This window comes from Saccopteryx leptura, chromosome X (genome assembly GCF_036850995.1).
Source record: "Saccopteryx leptura isolate mSacLep1 chromosome X, mSacLep1_pri_phased_curated, whole genome shotgun sequence".
In the NCBI taxonomy this organism is placed as follows: domain Eukaryota; kingdom Metazoa; phylum Chordata; class Mammalia; order Chiroptera; family Emballonuridae; genus Saccopteryx; species Saccopteryx leptura.
The window spans coordinates 77,407,439-77,431,264 of NC_089516.1; the positions used below are offsets into that span (position 1 = coordinate 77,407,439).

Below are 23,826 nucleotides of genomic sequence, written 5' to 3' on the forward strand. Positions count from 1 at the left end.
TTAATTAAGGAAATTAGAAGATTCCCAATAACTGAAGGAAACAAAATAATTCTCCCAACTCGCTAAGCCCCTCCCTGATTTCTCAAACACATTAGTCCACGTGCCGCCCTTTTAACACCACCCTTCCAAAACACATACTATTCATTTCTCCTCCATAAATATCCACTCCAAAACTTTCAAACACCATTAACCTGCTCTGACCAATCCAAGCTCTGTACCATATTTTAAACCAAGGGTCCCCAAACTACGGCCCCACGGGCCGCATGCGGCCCCCTGAGGCCATTTATCCGGCCCCCACCGCACTTACAGAAGGAGCGCTTCTTTCATTGGTGGTCAGTAAGAGGAGCATAGTTCACACTGAAATACTGGTCAGTTTGTTGATTTAAATTTACTTGTTCTTTATTTTAAATATTGTATTTGTTCCCGTTTTGTTTTTTTACTTTAAAATAAGATATGTGCAGTGTGCATAGGGATTTGTTTATAGTTTTTTTTTATAGTCCGGCCCTCCAACAGTCTGAGGGACAGTGAACTGGCCCCCTGTGTAAAAAGTTTGGGGACCCCTGTTTTAAACTATTATCTATTTCTTTCAGTGGAGAGTCCAAATGCTTTTTATACCTAGCATGCCCCAAGCTAAGTTCATCATGGCTACTCATGGCTGATGCCCTTGAAAATCCTCTCTCAGGGAACGATATGACCAGCACTTAGCAGAGTTTCCCTCGCTTGGAATCTCTGTTCCCACATCTGATCTGCTACTCAATTTTCCGCCCACCTTAGAGATTTCTGGAAGCTCACCTCTTTTCTCTATCTCCCCCATCACTGCCTTATCTCTTATCAAGTCTAATAAGAGAATGGACTATCAGCAAGTTGGTAGCTCATTTGCTTGATATATATGTATGTCATAACCATGTGCCATCATTGTTCTAAGGGGTGAGAAATAAAATATCTTGTCTTGCCTGACCAGGAGGTGGCGCAGTGGATAGAGCATCAACCTGGGATGCTGAGGACCCAGGTTCAAACCTTGAGGTCACCAGCTTGAGCATGGGCTCACCAGCTTGAGCACAGGATCACAGATATAATCCCATAGCTTGAGCCCAAAGGTCACTGACTTGAAGCCCAAGGTCTCTGGCTTGAACCCAAGGTCACTGGTTCACCTGGAGCCCCCCCAACTCAACAAGGCACATATGAGAAGCAATCAATGAACAACTAAAGTGTCACAACGAGTTGATGCTTCTCATCTCTCTCCCTTCTGTCTGTCTGTTCCTGTCTGTCTGTCTCTCCGTGGACTAACGGAACTCCCAGAACAATAAAGACTCAGACACAGGCCATTATAAGATAATGCCTAAGTCCAGTGACAAGAGATGAGGAGACCACCAAGAGGGGGACCCCAATTCAGGGTACCTGCTTCTGAAGTATAAAAACCAGTTAAGTAAAGAAAATAGAAACCCTGTAGGGAGAAAGGCAGCATGTGCGGGGATACAGACGCAAGAAAGAGAAGTGCAGGGAACCACAAACAGGTGACTGCTGATTGACAATCAAATGGAAGTGGAGGTGGGGGGAGAAGAGACATGGACTTAGTGAGGTGTGCAAGACCAGATCTCCAAGCTTCACATGTCACATAAAATGGTCTGAAACTTTATTCTGAAGGGCTATGAAGCCACTGAAGCTTTTTATACAAGGAGGGACAGAGCCAGGTTTGCATGTTGAACAGAGCTCATTATGTAATTATCTCCTTAATTTATTTGTTCTTTAATGATCCCCAGTAGACTCTAAACTCCGTAAGAACAAAGATCATGAGTATCTTGTTCTCTGCTGAGTGCCTGGCACAGAGAATAACTAATCTTTGTGGCATGGGTTGAGTGAGTGGGGGACTGGACAGATGATGACAGAAGTGTCCCATGCAAGCGAAGAGTGGGCAGGCAGAAATAAAAATACAGAATTTCTATTAAGGAGGTAAAGAATCTCTCTTCCTTTTTTAAAGTGAGATGGGGAAATAGAAAGAGAGACTCTCATATGAGCCCCAACATGGACTGGGATCCACTCAACAAACCCCATCTGGGGCTGATGCTCGAATCAAAAGAGCTATCCTCAGGACCTCGGGCCGACGCTCAAACCAATCAAGCCACTGGCTGTGGGAAGGGAAGAAGGAGAAGGGGGAGAAGGAAGGAGGGAAGCAGATGGTCACTTCTCCTGTGATTCCTGACAGGGAATCGAACCTGGGACGTCTGCATACCAGGCCAACGCTCTCTTAAGCCAACTAGCCAGGGCCAGATGTAAAGAACCTCTATCAATGTTTCTTCCAAAACACTGCCAGAATTACTAACTTAAAAGCAGCAAATCTAATCTTGGTATTTATGTACTTAAAACTACTACTGATAAGCCCTAGCCAGGTAGCTCAGTTACTTAGAGCATTGTCCCTATACACCATGTTGGTGGATTTGATCCCCAGTTAGGGCACATACAGGAGTCAATGAGTGCATAAATAAGTAGAACAACAAACTGATGTTTCTCCCTTTTTCTCTAAGATAAATGAATAAATTTAAAAACTGCCACTGATAATAGCCCAAACTCCTTAGTACAGCATAGAAGGATCTTCAGTATCCAATGACATTAATAATTGCTACCAGATAACATGTACTGAGCTCTTGCTATGTTTAACAAACGGTTCCACATGCTTTGTCTGTTCATTTAATATTCAAAATAACTTGAGGAGGTTGCTACTGTCATATCTCCCTTTTAGATAAAGAAACTAGAGCACAGCTTTTTCAAGGTCACTCAGGTAGTAAGTGGAGAAGTCAGAACACAGATCAAGGTATATCTGACTTTAGGACCCACACTCTTTCCTGCAGTCCCCGTGCACACAAGGGCAGGACCCGTGTTTTATTCATCTCTTTAGCCCCACACCACCAACTAGCATGGGGGTTGGTGAAGGTTAAATATTTAGACTATTATCACCATCATTTTTCGTAAATGAAATATGCTAAAATCTGCAGTTCAGTGACTTTCCCACAATGGCAATGGTATTAAGAGTCAAACGCCTCGTGCTTGGTCTAACATACTATTCATTACTAACTTCCAAGTATATACAAAAGGTATAGTCATTCCTGACATCATAAAAAGATCGTCTCCAAGAAATAGTCCCTGGAGGAAATCTAGCAAGCAGGACAGCTGAAACACACCAGGGACACTAGCTGCAGTAATCAGACTCAGGCTGCTGATTACAGACATATGTGGTCCAAGGTTAGCCATACCCCGCCCTAATATCAAATACTGTCTTCCTAAGCGGGCAAATCTAATTTACAAGAGTTTTACATGGTCTGCACAGCAGCACAGGAAAGGAAAGCTGCTCAACAAGATCATTCAGTGTTTCCAGACACAGTCAGCAGAGGGGTTCAGTATTAGAACTCAGTGAGAGGGTCCAGAAATAAACCACTGATATCTACCTTCTGAACTTTAAGAAAGCAGAGCCAATTAATATAGCCAAGAGTGCACATCAATGTAGACCTCAGAAAAAACAAATTAAACAAAAGTAAACATTAAGATCTAGGTGAACATAAATTTTAATTTGGTCACATATCCCGTGTAACTGAATTACTTCTCCTCTCAAAATTTATACAATACTTTGATATGTAATTGCCAAGTTAAACTCAATGCAATGATCCATTATGCTTCTATCAGCTTTCTTCAATGGGAAGTGAAAGAAAAGTATAAAAAAGCCATCAGTTTCTCCTCTTCATTCACTCATTTAATACAGTTATTGAGTACAATGGGTGATCGGAGCCTGCCTTGGTTCTGAAGATATAGTTGTGAGATCCTGCCTTTTATTTCAAGAATCTTAAAACCCCGAGGTTGCTAACTTGAGCATGGGCTCATAAACATGACCCCACGTTCCCTGCCTTGACAAATGGGGTCACTGTCTCAGCTGAAGCCCCCCATCAGACACATATGAGAAGCAATCAATGAACTAAGGAGCTGCAACAAAGAATTGACGCTTCTCATCTCTCTCCCTTCCTGTCTGTCTCCCTCTTCCTAAATTAAAAGAAAAAAAAGAGGCAAAACATTATTATAAATTTGCTAGTAGTGATTGTATGAATTTTCAATTTTCAAGTATTGGTTGTCTCTTAAATAAAACTCATGAAGATCACTTAAATGGTTAAGTATAATGAGAATATTGTAGATATCATGAATATTATGAATGCAGATTAAATTTTAAAAATTGTCCTACTTTTAAGGAAATACATGCTATGTTTTATAATACATTTTCCAATAAGAGAACCACACCTAGAATCCAAAATGGCTGTTCTTAACACAGATGAACAAGAAAACATATTCATTAGAAAATGGAAGTTCCAGTAAAATAATAATATAATAAATAGAATAAGTAGACATTTTATCATTTCATTTATAATCATAAAAGTAGACACAAATGAGTTAAGTTTCTTAAAATCCTCACTAGGACTGAAGATGACCCAATATGCACAAAAGGCCTACATTAGGGCATATAAAACACTTTAAGATAATTCATTTCTAAATGTTGAGGAAACTAAGCACTTTCTAGGTACTTTCTTTTTTTTTTTTTTTGTATTTTTTTTCTGAAATTGGAAACGGGGAGGCAGTCAGACAACTCATGCCCACCAGGGGGTGATGCTCTGCCCATCTGGGGCATTGCTCTGTCGCAACCAGAGCCATTCTAGCGCCTGAAGCAGAGGCCATGGAGCCATCCTCAGCGCCCGGGCCAACTTTGCTCCAATGGACCCCCAGCTGCGGGAGGGGAAGAGAGAGACAGAGAGGAAGGAAAAGGGGAGGGGTGGAGAAGCAGATGGGCGCTTCTCCTGTGTGCCCTGGCCGGGAATCGTACCTGGGACTCCTACACGCCAGGCCGATGCTCTACCACTGAGCCAACCGGCCAGGGCTAGGTACTTTCATTTAACAAAAGTATGTTGTGTCTGGGAGGAGACTTGGAGATTACTGCATAGTCCACCCAACTCACCTAAAGAGAAAACATTGGCCCAGAGAACAATGACTTGCATACCATCGTTCCTGGCAGTAATGAAATTCCTGGTCTTCTCTCATTCAAGGGCTATCATGCATACCTTAAGAGCTGTTAGACTATTGTTATGTTCAAGGTCTTTCCATGAAGATATAAAAGAAATGTTAAATCAGTATCAGGCTGTCTGCTATTTAAAATTCATATTGAATTCTAGTAGATCTGGAATTAAAATAAGGGTGTAGAATGAATTAAGACCCAGAGTCCCCATTCCAATACCAAACAGTTCCTATAGGCTCCATCCCGAACCCTACCTTACACATCTGTATTTATCAAGGCCAGCTAAGAATACTTACCTTAGATACACTTGGCCTGTTCCTAAAAACTGCAAACTCCCTGACTCTACTCTAAGCATATTATCCAAATTCACTCCCCAAGGGTGAGACAAAAAAGTCTGCATTTTGGCCCTGGCTGGTGATTCAGTGGATAGAGCACTGGCCCAACAAATGGACCTCCCAGATCCCTTGTCAGGGCACACAGGAGAAGCGACCATCTGCTCCTCCCTCCCTCCTTCTTCCCTTTCTCTCCCTCTTCCCCTCCCACAGCCAGTGGCTCCATTGGTTTGAGCGTGGCCCCGGGCACTGAGGATAGTTCAGTTGGTCCAAACAGGTCCGCCTCAGGCACTAAAAATAGCCAGTATTTGAGCATCGACCCCAGATGGGGGTTGCCCGGTAGATCCTGGTCAGGGAACATGTTGGAATCTGCCTCATTATCCCCACTTCTCTTGCCTAAAAAAATAAAAATAAAAAAATCTGCATTTTTTTCCAAAATTTTATCTGGTGATCCTTAAGCACACATTAAGATTTGAAAACTACCCACTTTTGGCCTTTAGATCCTCACCTCTTATCTATCTGTTACAACTGAAATCTGTAGCAGATCACAAAGAAGAGTTCTAATGTTCACAGTTTGTAATAAAAATGGTCAAAGTTAAGGTAAATGCAGTCTTTGTTCAACAAATGCTAGTACTGTACTAACGTATTCATTTCTTTTTATACAAACAAGAGCCATGAAGATTTGTCATGTCACTAAAAGCAACATGTGGGACTGGAATGGGGCCCAAAAAAGGTAAGAGTATCTAAGTAAATATGCACCAAACAAGCAATTCATTAATCTGGCTTTCCGTCATGGGAAAATACTCATGCTTGCTTCAAAATGAAAACAGAAGGAAAAATGACTCCAAAAGTCAAAAAGACAACTATTCCTTCATGAACTTCCACAGAACTCCTTGTAAGCCAATATATGAATGTCCTGGGCTTTCAGGGATATATTTTTCATGTTTCATTTATGTAGCACCTTCCTGTTAATGTGCTAAAAGTACTTTACAAACCTTTAAAACATGTGCCTATTTTATATTATACTGGAGAATTATTTTTCTAAAATTCACTGTCTAAACAGTGTGTGTTCTGGAGTTGCCTTTTTTCTCCACCATATCTTAAAATACGATTTATTGCACTATAACTAGTTTATAGGACAATAACATTTTGTGCCACTTGGACTACAGACAATCATTGGGGGAAAAAAACTTAAAACTTCCAAGTTTAACTATCCAGTTCAAGATATTAAGGTATTTTCTGAATGAACACTTTTTCTTATGAACTTTATTGAGGTGACATTGGTTGATGACATTGGTTGATTATGTAGGTTTCAAGTGTACATTTCATTTCTCTGACACATGATCTGTATATTGCACCCAAAATCAAATCATCTTCCGACACCATATATATAACCCCCTTATCCTATACTACCGCCCTACTCTCCTTCCCCCTGGTGACCACCACACTGTTGTCTGTGTCTATGAGTTTTTGTTTTTTTGTTCATTTCTTGCCTTCAGTTTTATATCCCACATGTGAGTGAAATCATATGGCTCTTAATATTTTCTGATTTATTTTGTTTAGTGTGATATTCTCAAGGTCCATCCCTGTTGCTGCAAATGGCAGTATTTAATCTTTTTTACAGTTAAGCAGTATTCCCTTTTATATATGTACCACATCTTCTTGATCTACTTTTCTATCAAAGGACACTTTGGTTGTTTCTACACCTTGGCCACTGTGAAATAATGCTACAATGAACACAGTGGTGCATATATCTTTGAAAATAATTGTTTTCAATTCTTTCAGGTAGATACTAAGAAGGGGGGTTGCTGGGTCACATGGTAACTCTATCCTTAATTTTTCGAGGCACTGCCATACTGTTTTCCATAGTGGCTGCACCAGTTTGCATTCCCACCAGCAATGAACAAGGGTTCCTTTTCTTCCACAGTCTCTCCAACACTTATTACCTGTCTTGTTGGTAACAGCCAATCTAACAGGTATGGAGTGGTATCTCATTGTAGTTTTGACTTGCATTTCTCTAATAGCATCTTTTCATATATCTATTGGCATTTGTATGTTTTCTGGGGAGAGTTGTCTGTCAGGTACTCTGCACATTTTTTAACTACCAAATTGTTTGTGTGATGTTGAGTCACATGAGCTCTTTATATACTTTACATATACTCCCTTGTCGGAGCTGTTGTTTGACATCTTCTACCTTTCAGTTGTCTACCTTTTTGTTTTGTTGGTGGTTTCTTTTGCTGGGCAGAAGCTTTTTAGTTTAATATTTATTTTTGCCTTTACTTCCCTTGCCTTTGGGGTCAAATTCATAAAATATTCTCTAAGAACAAGGCCCATGAATTAAATACCTATGTTTTCTTCTATGTAATGTATTGTCTCAGGTCTTATATTTAGGTCTTTGATCCATTTGAGTTAATTTTGTATATAGGGACAAACAGCACTAGAGTTTCATTCTTTTGCATGTGGCTTTCTAATTTTCCCAGCACCATTTATTGAAGAAGCTTTCTTTTCTCCATTGTATAGTTTTGGCTCCTTTGTAGAAAAATTTTTTGCCCATATACATATAGGTTTAATTTTGGGCTCTCAATTCTGTTCCATTGCTCTGTGTATCTGTTTTTCTCCCAACACCATGTTGTTTAGATTATTGTCACTTTGTAGTATATAGGCAGTTCCCTGGTTATGAATGAAATTGGTTCAGTAGCTTAGAAAATGTTTAAGTATTTAGATGCACAGAAAAGTAAAAAGAAATACTATGTTAAGACAAACTTCTGTCCTAGTTGAATTTAATAGGTAGAAGTATCTGTTACAATTTACATATAAATTCAACTTAAGAAAAATCCTGCAGAACCTATCTCGTTAGCAACCTAGGAACTACCTATAATTTGAAGTCAAGGAGTTTGTTATCTCTCGCTTCATTCTGTTTTCTCAACATTGCTTTGTCTATTTGGGGTCTTTCGTGGTTCCATACAAATTTGGTGATATTTTATACTATTTATTTTTAAAATGTCATTAGGATTTTGATGTAGATTGTAATAAATCTGTATATTGCTTTGGGTAATGTGGCTCTATTAACTATGTTGATTCTTCTAATCCATGAACATGAACTATCTTTCAATTTTATCTTGCCTTTCTCAATCTCTTCTAGTAATGCTTTGTAGTTTTCAGCACATGGCTCCTTCACATCCTTTGTTAAGTTTATTCCTAGGTATTTATTATTTTTCTTGCAATTGCAAAAGTGAGTATTTTTTATTTCTTTCTGTGAAATTGCATTGTTAGTATATAGGAATGCAGTGGATTTTTGTACATTGACTTTGTAGCCAGCAAAATTATGTATTTATGGCTTCTAATAATTTTCTGGTGGTATTTTTAGGGTTTTCTATATAAAGGTTCATGAAATATTATCCTTAATGAACAAACTTGACAAAATGGGAATAATTGATATTTAGAGAACTTTCACCTCAGAACATCAAATTATAAATTTCTTTGCTGGTGCACAGGAAAGATTCTCAAGAATAACCCATACGTTGGGACACCAAACCAGCCTCAACAAATTTTAAAAAGATGAAAATCATACCAAGCATATTTTCTAACCACGATGCTTTAAAATTAGAAATCAACTGCAAAAAGTAAAAATAAATAAATAAAAAACACAAGTATGTGGAAATTAAACAACATGCTACTAAAAATAACGGGTCAAAGAAGAAACAAAAGGTTAGATCAAAAGATATATAGAGACAAATGAGAAAGACAACATAACATACCAAAATTTTGGGATGCAGTGAAAGCAGTAACAAGAAGGAAGTCTGTATCATTACAGGCCTAACTCAAGAAATAAGAGAGTGAAGAAGGCAAGCTTGGTACTCCCTTCATGACAATTAAACTACAGCATAATCAGAATTCAGAATAGTCTCAAATCTGGCTAAGTGGAAGTCCTACAACCAGGGAATTAAAGAAGGAGCCATGCTTGACCAGGCAGTGGCGCAGTGGATAGAGCATCAAACTGGGATGTGGAAGACCCAGGTTCGAGGCCCCGAGGTCACCAGCTTGAGCATGGGCTCATCTGGCTTGAGCATAGCTCACCAGCTTGGACCCAGGGTCTCTGGCTCGAGCAAGGGGTTGCTTGGTCTGCTGAAGGCCCACAGTCAAGACACATATGAGAAAGCAATCAATGAGCAACTAAGGTGTTGCAGCGAAAAGCTGATGATTGATGCTTCTCATCTCTCTCCGTTCCTGTCTGTCTGTCCCTGTCTGTCCCTCTCTGTCTCTGTAGAAAAAAAAAGAAGGAGCCACAGCAAGGCTGGGAGGAGGGGCAGAGACATGGAAGGGGATGGTCCCACACTCCCATGTTGTGAATAAAATCAGAAGGGACACCTTGGCTGTGGAGGTCACCCCTGAGGAGTGAGGGGTCCCAGCCACGGAGCAGACGCCCCCCTCAGGATTACAGGGCTGGGAAGCATAGTCCCCATAATTGTTAGCTGTAAACCCAGCAGGGATTGCAGCAAGGGAGGACAGAGAGCCGATGGAGTCCAAGGAAGCTCCTCTGAAGGGCTCTCACACAGATGCACTCAGACTAGCCCCCTCTGAGGTCCAGCACTAAGAGAGCAGTATGAAAGGCACCGGGGACATATGGGGAGGAAATCAACTGTTCACTATCAGAACAGGAGCTGGGGGGGGGGTGCTTTCCATTAGAAAGAAGGGCTGGCAGAGTCCCCTGTTCCTTTGCTGAGCTCTCGACCGACCAGAGAGCTGGCAGGCAGGCACCATATCTGCCTCTCCATCAACCTCACAAACTCTGTTCACCATGCCCTGTTGATTCCCTGAGGCCCTGCCACACCCAACCTGCAGGCCCATTTAGAATCCAAGTACAGATAAAGAGCTTCTTAATAAGAACAACGCTATAGTTCATCACCACCAAACCAGTATTATATGAAATGCTGAAAGATCTTCTGTAACCGATTGAGTAGTGAATTTTTTCATGCTCACTGACCCTTGGAAGTGAGTTTTCTTTTTTCAAAAAATGAAATTATTTCCAGTTATACTTTCATTAACTTAACATCATGTTTGTTTGATAAGCAATTTATAAGAACAAGATCAGACATTTGCCTTTTTTTAATGTTGCCTTACACATTTTTAAAGCCAAAATTTTTGTTATCTCATGCAATTCTCGCATACCTCCCATCTGTAAATAAACACGTACAGGTTCGATCATACTCTCGACGGTCAGGAGGCACGAGGACGTACATGAATGTTCATACTAATCAAAGGGTTAAAAAGAATTTTATACAAGATAAAATATATGAACAATAAAGTGACAATAAATACATATCTATCAGCAATTAAATCTGAAAACCCAAATAAGCAAACAAGCATAATAGAAACAGATTCACAAATACAAGGAACACTGACGATTGCCAGATAGAAGGGGGGTTAGGAGGGCTGCTGAAAAAAAGTGAAGGGAGTAAGAAGTACAAATTGGTCGTTACAGGATAGTCATGGAATATAAAGTATAGCATAGGGAATATAGTCACCAGGATTCTAATAACTATGTATGGTATCAGATGGGCGTGAGATTGTTTGGGATGATCATTTAGTAAGTTATGTAATGTCTAATCATTGAGATGTATGCCTGAAACTAATATAATAATGTACATCAATTGTAATTGAAATACAAAAAATGATGCAGAAAATAAATCAATCAATCAATACTTGATTGATTAAGGCAAAAAGATAAAAAAAAAAACCTGCAAAATTTATTCTCTGGTGCATTTGAGATATATCTCATTGGCATGTGTCCAAACTCAGTTTGGCTCAAATTAATACTTATACATTTTTTCTTAAAAAAAGAAACAAGAAAAAACTCCAGTAAACAATTCAAAGAACTAGAAAAAGAGGGACAGGCCCTGGCCGGTTGGCTAAGCGGTAGAGCGTCGGCCTGGTGTGCGGGGGACCCGGGTTCGATTCCCGGTCAGGGCACATAGGAGAAGCGCCCATTTGCTTCTACACCCCCACCTCCCCTCCTTCCTCTCTGTCTCTCTCTTCCCCTCCCGCAGCCAAGGCTCCATTGGAGCAAAGATGGCCCGGGCGCTGGGGATGGCTCCTTGGCCTCTGCCCCAGGCGCTAGAGTGGCTCTGGTCGCGGCAGAGCGACGCCCTGGAGGGGCAGAACATCGCCCCCTGGTGGGCAGAGCGTTGCCCCTGGTGGGCGTGCTGGGTGGATCCCGGTCGGGCGCATGCGGGAGTCTGTCTGACTGTCTCTCCCCGTTTCCAGCTTCAGAAATTTTAGAATTAAAATTTAAAAAAATAAAATAAAATAAAATAAAATAAAATAAAATAAAAAAGAGGAACAAATGCAGTCCAAAGTCAGCATAAGAAAATAATAAAAATTAGAACATAATTGAACGAAACAGAAAACGAAAATACCATACATGGGGCCCTGGCCTGTTGGCTCAGCAGTATAGTATCAGTTCTGTACATGGGAGTCCCAGGTTCAATTCTGGGTCAGGGCACACAGGAAAAGTGACCATCTGCTTCTCCACCACCCCTCTATTCCTGTCCCACAGTCAAGGCTCTAATGGTTTGAGCAAGTTGGCCCAGGGTGCTGAGGATGGCTCCATGGCCTTATCTCAGATGCTAAAATAGCTCAGTTGCTAAGCATCGGAGCATGAGCAGAGCATCACCTGGTAGGGGGCTTGCCCATCAGATCCTGGTCAGGGCGCACGCAGGAGTCTGTCTCTGCCTCCCTGCCTCTCAATAAAAAAATATATAAAAATCATACAAAAAATTAATACAATGAAGAGCTGGTTGTTTGACAATATTAATAAAATTGACAAATCCCGGGCTAGACTCACTAAGGAAAAAAGAGAAAAGACTCACATAAACAACATCAGAAATGAAAAAAATGAAGTTACCGCAGACATCATGGAAATCAAAGAAAGCATCATACTAAAATAATATATGCCACCAAATTCAAAACCTGGAAGAAATGGTTAAGTTCCTAGAGATATATACACTTTCTAGATTGAATCAAAAATAACAGGAAAATTTAAATAGACCAATCAGCATTGAGGAAAATGAAGCAATCATCAAAAACCTCCCAAAAAGTAAAATTCAGAGATCACATGGCTTCACTAGTGAATTCTACCAAACATCCAAAGAAGATTAGAAACTTATCCTTCTCAAATTCTTCCAAATAACTGAAGGGGCAATATTTCTTAACACATTTTATGAGACCAACATAACCCTGATAGCAAAACCTGGCAAGGACAACACACAAAAAAGAAAACTACAAACCAGTTAACATCTCTGATGGATACAGAGATAGAAAAAAATCCTAAAAAAAATACTAGGGTATCAAATATAACAATACATTAAAAAAATAATACATCACAATCAAGTGGGTTTCATTCCAGGGACACAAGGATAGGTCAACATATGCAAATAGGTCAATATAACACAATACATTAACAAAATAAAGGATACAACTCATGATTATATCAATAGATGGAGTAAAAACATTTGATAAAATACAACATCTGCTTATGATTAACCCTTTGAGTAGTACGAACGTTCATATACATCCTAGTGCTTCCTGACCATCCAGAGTATGATCATACAAAAATTTTGATTTTAAAAAAGTGTAAGGCAACATTAAAAAAAAAGGCAAATGTCTGTTCTTGTTTCCATAAATTGGTTATCAAACAAACATGATTTTAAGTTAATAAATCTGGAACTGGAACTAAATTCATTTTTTGAAAAAAAAAAACTCACTCCCAGGGGTCAGAGAGCATGAAGAAACTCACTAATCAAGGGGTTAAAACAATAAAATGGGTTATGGAAGCAACCATACCCAACATAATAAAAGCCATATGACAAACCCTCAGCCAATGTCATAGTCAATGGTGAAAAAGTAAAAGCTTTTCCTCTAAAATCAAGAACAAGACAAGGGTGCCCATTCTCTCCACTCTTATTCAACAAGGTTCTGGAAGCCGTAGCCAGTGCAATCAGGCAAGAGAAAGAAACATAAGGACTCCAAATTGAAAATGAATAACAATGTTTTATATAGCCAAAATATAGTCATATGAAAGATATAGGTCAGTAGATGCTTAAGAACACGTAACAGAAAGGAAAATTTTACCAGATCCTAAAATTTGATCCAACCGACCCATTTCACTTTTAAGGTAAAAAACAGAAATTGAAGAGCACTTACTGCAATTCAGGGCATATCTTCATAGCTAAATAATAAATCCCAGAAAAATATAATTTAAATATAAAAATACATAGATATATAGATGATGCTCAGCTTTGTACAAAGCCAGGTACATTTTCCTTTCAATCCTGTACCAGCCTGCAGGCCTGCTATGCTTGTAAAAGAATTTATCCTCAGATAACAGGGCAACATAGTTTATGACAACAATCTCCCTAAAAACTCATTAAAGTTTGTTCTCTTGAAGTGACATGCATTATCAGCAGAGATTAATCTGATGAGTCTTTAGGTGCGCTCCATTTTTAAAAATGCAATAACAGAGGGCTTTGTTGTCATCTGATGAAAATCAATTAGAGGAGGTAAGGCCACAAGGAAAACTGAAATCACTCATCACCCACCCCCGGCAGCTGAAATGATCTGTCTTCCAAGCTTGGATGATCAGGAGCTATAGTTATATTGCACAAAAATTAATTTAGTTTCTATATTCTGAACTCACTTTCCTTGTTCTGGAGGATCTAAACACAAATTACTTTTAATCAAGGTTGATATGTTATTAACACCAAGGAGGATCTTTGAAGAATCATTTTTTAAAAATCGACTTTTGCATTTTTCACCTGTGCTTCGGGTGTAAATATACGAAGGTAACACATTTCATCCTTACTTTCTGGATTCTTTGTCCACAACAAGACACTGTACTGAGTGACGAAGACAATAGATTCCACCAAATACAGCACACATCCTAGGAAGAGAATAGGAAAACGAGAATTAGGACTGAGTTGACAATTAAGGTAACATTATTTGCTTTTAAATAGCTTCCATTTAATAACTAGTCTTACAGAAAAAAGGGCTTTGATAACTTACTATCTCCTCCATTGCAGTATTAAGAATATTTCCGAGCCTGACCTGTGGTGGCGCAGTGGATAAAGTGTCGACCTGGGAACACTAAGGTCGCCGGTTCAAAACCCTGGGCTTGCCTGGCCAAGGCACATATGAGAGTTGATGCTTTCTGCTCCTCTCCCTTCTCTCTCCCTCCCTCCCTCTCTCTCGCTCTCTCTCTAAAAAAAAACTGAATAAAGTTAAAAATAAAATATTAAAAAAATGAATAACTCCGAGATACGATGAATAATATTTTGACACAACAGAAGTCCTACTATTAAGAATATAATCTGGAAGCCTAGAATTGTGAACAAACCCTAAGTAAAACTAAGCAAAGCTCAGCTATCTACCCCCCAAACCAGCTACTGATGACCAAAGATACACAGGCATCTGCTAATCTCATGAATCCAAGGGCTTGGGTTTTAATGTGCACATAGGCAGGTAATAGGAAATTAGATAGTCTCTTAATGTCTGAATCTTTAAAGGGCTACACCTCAGTGAAAGGGTGACCTAGGGAAAAAATTCCCTTACTACAAGAGGGAGAAAAAATTTTTTTTTCTTTTTACAGAGACAGAGAGAGAGTCAGAGAGAAAGATAGGGATAGACAGACAGGAATGGAGAGATAAGAAGCATCAATCATTAGTTTTTCATTGCGACACCTTAGTTGTTCATTGATTGCTTTCTCATATGTGCCTTGACCGCGGGCCTTCAGCAGAACAAGTACCCCTTGCTCTAGCCAGCGACCTTGGGTCCAAGCTGGTGAGGTTTTGTTCAAACCAGATGAGCCCGCTCTCAAGCTGGCGACCTCAGGGTCTCGAACCTGGGTCTTCCGCATCCCAGTCAGATGCTCTATCCACTGTGCCACCACCTGGTCAGGCAAGAGCGAGAAAATATTTTTAAAAATATATTTTCTCTAAAGCCCTTAGTGAAAGAAGATTTTATCTCTATTTGTAACCAGCAGTCTGCCCTCGTACAGGTTGAGGGCATGAAATTACATTATGATATGACCCAAGAAACCTTGACCAAAAAAATACCATGGAAAGTGGTTCCAGGTCAGTACTACGCCCAGAGTCTTGGTGGCAGAAATTACTAAGACTTCCTAAGCAATCTGACCTCAAATCAGGCCACATGATACTGCCACAGATTGAGTAACCCTTAAGACGAGTTTATATTCTAAAATTATACAACAGATGAAGAAACATATCCTAAGTGAGAATCCACAGACCTCACAAACAGCAGGATTAGACTCCCAACAACTTTATTCAGATGGTAGAACTAGCAGACAGAGATTGTGAGCATATTTAAATGAAATGAGTTCAAAACATAAGAATAAAGGAAAGTCCAGCCCTGGCCAGTTGGCTCAGTGGTAGAGTGTCGGCCCGGCATGTGGATGTCCCAGGTTCAATTCCTGACCAGGTCACACAGGAGAAGTGCCCATCTGTTTCTCCACCCTTCCCACCTCCTTCCTTTCTATCTCTCTGTTCCCCTCCCACAGTCAAGGCTCCACTGAAGCAAAGTTGGCCCGGGTGCTGAGGACGGCTCTGTGGCCTCTGCCTCAGGCACTAGAATGGCTCCGGTGCACGGAGCAATGCCCCAGATGGGCAGAGCATTGCTCCCTGGTGGGCATGAGGGTGGATCCCGGTTGGGTGCATGCGGGAGTCTGCCTCTCTACCTCCCTGCTTCTCACTTCAGAAAAATAATTTAAAAATAAATAAATAATGGAAAGTCCAGAGAGAAGGCTGTGGTGGGCTCAAGAGCACCCTCACTGGTGATGTTCACATTCTCATCTCCGGAGCCTGCGGACATGTTCCCTTGCACAGCAACATATGTCAACTTAAGGAACTTGAGATGATGAAATTAAACTGATTATCCCAGTGCATGCAATACCATCAGAAAGGTACTAAAAAAAGGAAGCAGGAAGCTCAAAGTGAGAGAAGATCTAAAGATGGAAGCAGAGACTGTGGCGCTAATGTCACTGGGAGGTATAACTGGCCAGAGGACACAGGGAGCCTTTGGAAGCTGGAAAAGGCAAAAACCAGACTCTTCCCCAGAAATCCAAGAGAGAGCGCAGCCCTGCCTACCCATTTTAGACTTTGACCTCTATGACATAAAATAACAAATTTGTTTCCCTTTAAACTACTATGTTTTGGTAATTTCTTATGGCAGCAAGAGCAAACTAATACAAAGATGCATATATATATATATATATATATATATATATACAAACATGATCATGACAGCGGAGGCATTACACATCAGTGGGGAGAGAGCAGACCACCAAAATAATGTGGTTTTCGTTTTGTTTTTGTTTTAGTGAGAGAGACAGAGAGAAAGAGAGACAGACAGACAGGAAGGGAGAGAGATAAGCATCAACTCTTTGCTGCAGCACCTTTGTTGTTCATCAATTCCTTTTTCATATGTCCCTTGATCAGGGGGCTCCAGCCGAGTCAGTGACCCTTTACTCAAGCCAGCGACCTTGGGCTCAAGCCAGCGACCTTGGTCTTCAAGCTAGAGACCATGGTGTCAGGTCTACAATCCCACACTCAAACCTGCGACCTCGGGCTTTTGAACCTGGGTCCTCAGCGCCCCAGGCCAACACTTTTTCCACTGCGCCATGGCCTGGTCAGGCAACAATGGTTTTGATTAACATGAAGAAAATAATTATATCCCTTTTTTACACCATATTCAGAAGCAATTCCAGGTAGATGAAAGGCATAAATATAAAAGCAAAATTTTTATAAGAAAGTATAGGAGGATATATTTTGAGGCTCAGGGAAAAGAAATATTTCTTAAATGAGATGCAAAAGGCAAAATCATCTAAAAAATTGAGAAAATGGAGTATTTTACAATTATAAACATCTGTACAACAAAAGAAAATGAAAAGAAAAGCCACAGACTAGGAAAGATATATGACAGTATCTTAAAAGTTTATACAAATATTTTTAGAATTTACTTCCACAGAATTAAAACAGTGTAAGTTAACTTCTAAACTTGTTGCTTGCTTTTGGGTCATATATATATGACCCAAATAATAAAATATATATATTTTATTCTATAATACTGTGAATTCACAAGAAACAGACGTGTCCTGAAAAACTTATATAAAATGGTCTATGCAGTAAGCCTCCATCCATTTAAAAGTAGAAAAATAAAGAATCATTCACTTATTTAAAAAAATTTTTTTGACAGAGACAGAGTAAAAGAGAGGGACAGATTCGGATAGACAGGAAGGGAGAGATGAGAAACACCAATTCTTCCTTGTGGCACCTTAGTTGTTCACTGATTGCTTTCTCATATGGGCCTTGACCGGGGGACTCCAGCTGTGCCAGTGACCCCTTGCTCAAGCCAGCAACCTTGGGCTTGAGCCAGTGACCTTGGGCTTCAAACCAGTGACCTTTAGGCTCAAGCCAGTGACCTTGGGTCTCAAGCCATCAACCACGGGGTCATGTCTATGATCCCAAGCTCAAGCCGGCGACCCTGTGCTCAAGCTGGTGATCCCGCACTCAAGCCGGATGAGCCCATGCTCAAGCTGGTGACCTCAGGGTTTCAAACCTTGGTTCTCTGCGTCCCAGTCCAAGGCTCTATCCAGTGTGCCACCACCTGGTCAGGCTTAAATATTTTAAAAAATAAATATATCGGTTGGAATAACAATTTAGCAGCATCAGGTAAAGTTGAAGGGGCACATATCTGCAGTATAACAATTCTACTGTTAGGAATAAATCTAACAAAACCTATTTTACATAAATACCAGAAGATGGTATAGAAATATTTGTTGCTGTATTATTTTAGACAGCATAGCACAGTGGTTATAAGGAAAGATTCTAACTGCCTGAGTTCACTTCTAAGCTATTCCATCTACTGGCTGTGTGACTTTAAACAAGGTATTTAGCCTCGCTCTATCCTATTTTTTCATCTGTGGGATGAGAATGATATTATTTATCTCAGAGTGTTCTTCAGGGGATTAAATAATATTTGTAAAGAAGCCAAACAGTACCCAGCACACAATAAGAGTTATATAAGCATTTGTGAGTTAAGTAAAATAGGTATTATTTTATATAAATCACATGTGACCCAAATATCCATCAAGAGGAGAAAGGGAAAAATAAAATGTGGTAGGGCCCTGACTGGTTGACTCAACGGTAGAGCATCAGCCCAGCATGTGGAAGTCCCAGTTTCGATTCCCGGCCAGGGCACACAGGAGAAGCACCCATTTGCTTCTCCCTCCTTCCCCCTCTCCTTCCTCTCTGTCTCTCTCTTCCCCTCCCGCAGCCAAGGTTCCACTGGACCAAAGTTGGTCCAGGTGCTGAGGACGGATCCATAACCTCCGCCTCAGGAGCTAGAATGGGTCTGGTTACAGCTGACCGACACCCCAGATGGGCAGCATCACCCCCCGGTGGGCATGCCGGGTGGATCCTGGTTGGGCACATGTGGGAGTCTGTCTAACTGTTTTGTATTTTTCTGCTTCTCACTTCAGAAAAATTAAAAAAAATGGTATATTCATATTTGTCATAAAGAATTTACCCTGGCCCACAAAGAGGTCTGGCCTTTGTCCTTGAGTTTTGGGGGATGATCTCTAAGTCCTTGGAATACCAAGCCTAAAATAAGTGCTTTGGATGACAGATCACCAGGCAGTCTAACAAAATGGCCACACTAGACAGTCTTCAGCTGGGGACTAGCCATGCTGGAAAAACCAACAGTGTGATTTAGGTAGGAAGCTTCGGGTCACGTGGTATCAGTCAACTTCTGGTGAAAGTGAGAGTGATGTCAGCCTACTGGGCCATCAGCCATGCCTGAGTGATGGGGTTCCAATAGAAACTCTGGTCACTGAAGTTCAGGAAGCGTCCTTGGTTGGCCATGCTCTGTGCACACTGTCGCACATCACTGCTGGAAGGGCAGCGCTGTCCTGACTCCCCAGGGAGAGAACAGCTGGAAGGTCCCCTACTGGCGCCCCCATCCTCTATCCAATGCCCTTCTTCTCTTGATTGATTTCAACCCATACCCATGCCCTGTAATAAATCCTAAGTGTAAGTGCAACAGGCTTTTTGTTTGTTTGTTTGTTTGTATTTTTCTGAAGCTGGAAACGGGGAGAGACAGTCAGACAGACTCCCGCATGCGCCTGACCGGGATCCACCCGGCACGCCTACCAGGGGCGATGCTCTGCCCCTCCGGGGCGTCGCTCTGCCGCGACCAGAGCCATTCTAGTGCCTGGGGCAGAGGCCAAGGAGCCATCCCCAGCGCCCGGGCCATCTTTGCTCCAATGGAGCCTTGGCTGCGGGAGGGGAAGAGAGAGGCAGAGAGAAAGGGAGGGGTGGAGAAGCAAATGGGTGCTTCTCCTGTGTGCCCTGGCCGGGAATCGAACCCGGGTCCCCCGCACGCCAGGCCGACGCTCTACCGCTGAGCCAACCGGCCAGGGCAGTGCAACAGTTCTTAGTGAGTCCTCAGAGTCCTAGTCAACTATTGAACCTGAGAGTGTTTTGGAAAGTCCCCCAAAATTGCAGTTCGTGCCAGAAGTGTGAGCAGTTTTGCGGTGACTATACCCCCTAAACTGTACAGTTGATTTAACCTCTCACATTGAACAATGGAATACAGCAAGCAATTTAACTGGGGGCATTACAGCCCCATCTATCAACATAGATAAATGGCAAAATCATAAAAACTGAATGATAACAACAAATTGAGGAAGAATAAATCCAGGGCAGTGATTTTCAACCTGTTTCATCTCATGGCACACCAAAGATGCATATATTTTTTGTCAGTCTGAGAAAAAAAATAGGTATGAGTTGGATTCATTCATTCAGGTCACTATTCCTGTGTTGGCTATTGTCATTTTATTTTTTGTTTGACAACCTAAGAGAAAAGAAGTCAGTGTCCCTGACTAAATGGTCAGATATTGCATGTTTTAAAAATTCTTGCAGCACACTGGTTGAAAATCATTGGTCCCTAGTAATAGAATTTATAGTTTCAAAACTTTACATGAAAAATACTATGTATCGTTTCTCCATAGTACATCTATATGTAGTAAAAGTACACAAACATTGTGGGGAATTGTCAAAACTAAGTTCAGGAAAGTAGCGATTTATATAGAAAGGGAAAGAGGGAAAGTTACACTGAAGATTTTAATCACTCTGTTTTAAAAATATATTGAGATCAAATACCGCAACATGTGAAGTTTTGACAAAAGTGTAGCTGGTTACATGGCAATCTGTATGTTATTTTCTATCCTTTCTGAAATATCCTTAAAATGTTTCAGAATCAGATAATAATAGTACAAACATAAATTTATGGTAGAGATAATTGACATTATCTAAGTATCACATAATATCCCTTCTGTGTTTCTAAATTCAATCATTTTAGTGAACATGACTAAGTTAGGATAGAGGCAGTTAGGTAATAATTTCTCCTAGTGTAGAACAACAAAGAAATTAGTTCTTTTTTTCCATTTACAAATTTAGAATAATATAAGAAATGGCACATTACAGCATGCAAGCAAAATTTCATGTATCTAAAACTTGCAAATTTTACCCAGGACACCAGTTACAAGATATTGTCCCTTTCTGCTAATCTTGTTCACCAGTCACATAGCATACTATGGAACAGTAGGTATTAACTATGCTGATAAACCTGGTATTATTTGAGATACTGCACTTGATAAATTCTAAATCTTTCTGTTGGACGGTTCACCTACATTTCCCAAATTGTATTCTGCCTATTGGTGGTAGTGAGCACAGATAATCAGACCAACATTCACAATCAATTTCCTGTGAGACTGAAAGAGACCACACGCACACAAAATATTATTACTGGCCCACTAAAAATAAACAGGCTGAATGAGGTTAAGGCCCCCAAAGGGATAAGCAATTTTAAAATATGGACCACAAAATAAGTATTTTCATTTACCTAGGGATATTTTTTCATCATGTGAGTAGTAGTAGCACCACTGTTTACAACTTCTTCATAAGCGGCCATAGATAAGCTGTCTCCAGCTGCTAAAGTTTGGTATTTCAGTCACAACAGCCCATGTTTATTTATACACACACACACACACACATAGCAACCACACACCACACAGGGTGGGGGGCAATTTTTAAATATTGTCCCAGATTCCAAGAAAAGCAAGGGGATCAAGTTCACAATAGTTATAAGTTATATTAGGTTAAAAAAAAATCATAAAATGCTGTGTCATAGACAATTACAGTATTATCAAAAACATGAGATATCCACTTAACTAAAATGAAATGAAATGTTCCACAAAGACCTCCTTTCATAACATATTATTCTTTATGAAACAGACTGCTACTTTATCAAGTATCCTTTTGTTTAAAATACTTTTTTTTCTGGGAAGTTTTTAGGGTAAATGGAACATCTGCAAAATACATTTAAATAGCAGAAAATGCAAGAAAGGCATCTATAACTATTTATTTTAGTAAGCCATCAAAAACTACCTGTTTTTCTTTTCTTTTTTTCTCTGAGAAAGAGAGAGACAGGAAGGGAGAGAGATGAGAAGCATCAACTCATAGTTGTGACACTTTAGTTGTTGATTGCTTCTCATATGTGCCTTGACTGGAGGGCTGCAGCCGAGCCAGTGACCCCTTGTTCAAGCCAGAGACCTTGGAGTCAGGTTGATGATCCCACACTCAAGCTGGCGATCTTGGGGCTTCAAACCTGGGTCCCAGGTGGACACTCTATCCACAGCACCACCACTGGTCAGACAAAAAATTTCCTGGTTGTCAACAACATGATTTTTTAAGAGTGGACATATGCCAAATAGAAGAAACATAAGAATGTTAAGAACTGTTCTGTTTGGATGATGGTGAATTTCATACAAGAGGAAGTCCAATGAGACACTGTCATGCTAATCCAACAGATGTCTTCATTTTCAATGAGAATGTTGGAAGTCCTCTGTGATCTTGGAAAGATGACTTGGTATCTATTACAATTTCTTGCACCTGCATAAGCACACAGCTGCATGCACATGTTTGCATACTACTCTTCACTGGCTTTCCCTGCACACCAGCCTTGCCTGTTAGGGGACATACGGTGTTCACAGGGGTGACACTTGCTCTCTCTTACCTTTGTATTTTCCTCAAGTACCGTAAGCCCAAGTGAAAAAACTCTTTGGCCTGTAAAAACTGCCAGGCACAATGATGGGATCAATAAAGACTCCTATGTGTACTATTCTTATCAGTTATTGTCATACTTAGCCTTTGTTGTGGTTGGTTCGGGGCACAACTTGGCAGCAACGAGCCACTATGGAAACCTTCAGTAGGTGGGTAAGGAGTCCAGTAACAAGCAGTCACTGACAGCTGCATGCTGAATGCAAAGAGCGGTCATTTCCAGGAGAAGCCAGGAGTGAGAGTGACAGAAGTGAGGAGATAACTTGGTCACACTGGTCTTTGGGGCACACAGCCAATAATGACAGTATAAATATCCATCATGGCGAGCTCTGAGTACTTACACATGCCTGAGGCTTGACCCATGCACCCTACATCTCTGTGAGTCAGACAGTTACAGATTTGGAAAATGAAGCAAAGAAAAGTCACAAGGGACTTGCCCAAGGTCCTGTAATAAACTGTTATGTTACTAAACAAAAACTCAGGCAGCCTGGGCCCAGTATTTTCTCGGCTAGCCATACAAACAGCCTATCAGTAGCATCTTTCTTTCTTTTATTTTTAAAGATTTTACTTATTAATTTTTTTAGAGAGGAAGAGACAGAGAAGGGGGGAGGAGCAGGAAGCACCAACTCCCATATGTGCCTTGACCTAAGCCCAGGGTTTCTACCTGCGATCTCAACATTCCAGGTCTGTGCTCCATCCACTGCGCCACCACAGGCCAGCCTCAGTATCAGGCCAGCCTCAGTACCATCTTTTTGGCATTACAAAGGAAAACAACATGGAGTCAGGTGGTCAAACTTGCTCTCAGTACTGACCAGTTGCAAATATTATTACAAAGAGTAAAACAATGCCTCGATTTCTCCACATTCTTGTCTCCCAAAAGGCACGTTGATTCTCTACCTATACATGCTAAATGAACTATGTGCAACTTCATTTTATAAAGAATATTAATTCAGAGTAAGACTAACCAAGGAAACATTCACCTTCAAAGTACCTACCGAATTATACGGACTTTGCAATCCACATTTTAAAAAGTGATTTGCAAATAAATTATTTTGGTAAGGGAGAGATTTTTCAACAGAGAACGTGCTGTTAGCAGGAAGCAAACACTTGAACATGAATTTTCGCAGGTAATAGGCTCCACAAGACATATGTTTTCTTCCAGGACCTTAAATGGTAGCATGCTGATCCAAAACACACCTTCAGTAATGGACAACTGAACTGGCAGAGTGGGTGGACACTGCGGAGGCGAAAATGCCCAACA

At 40.6% G+C, this 23,826-nt stretch overlaps 1 protein-coding gene across 1 annotated transcript in view; it reads right to left on the reverse strand.

Annotated features, from left to right (window-relative positions):
* CHM (CHM Rab escort protein) overlaps positions 1 to 23,826 on the reverse strand; it is a 185,730-nt gene that overhangs the window by 47,215 nt on the left and 114,689 nt on the right. The window contains exon 9 of the mRNA XM_066356271.1: positions 14,237 to 14,314. Coding sequence (XP_066212368.1) covers positions 14,237 to 14,314 — 78 coding nt within the window. The remainder of the gene's footprint in view (positions 1 to 14,236; positions 14,315 to 23,826) is intronic.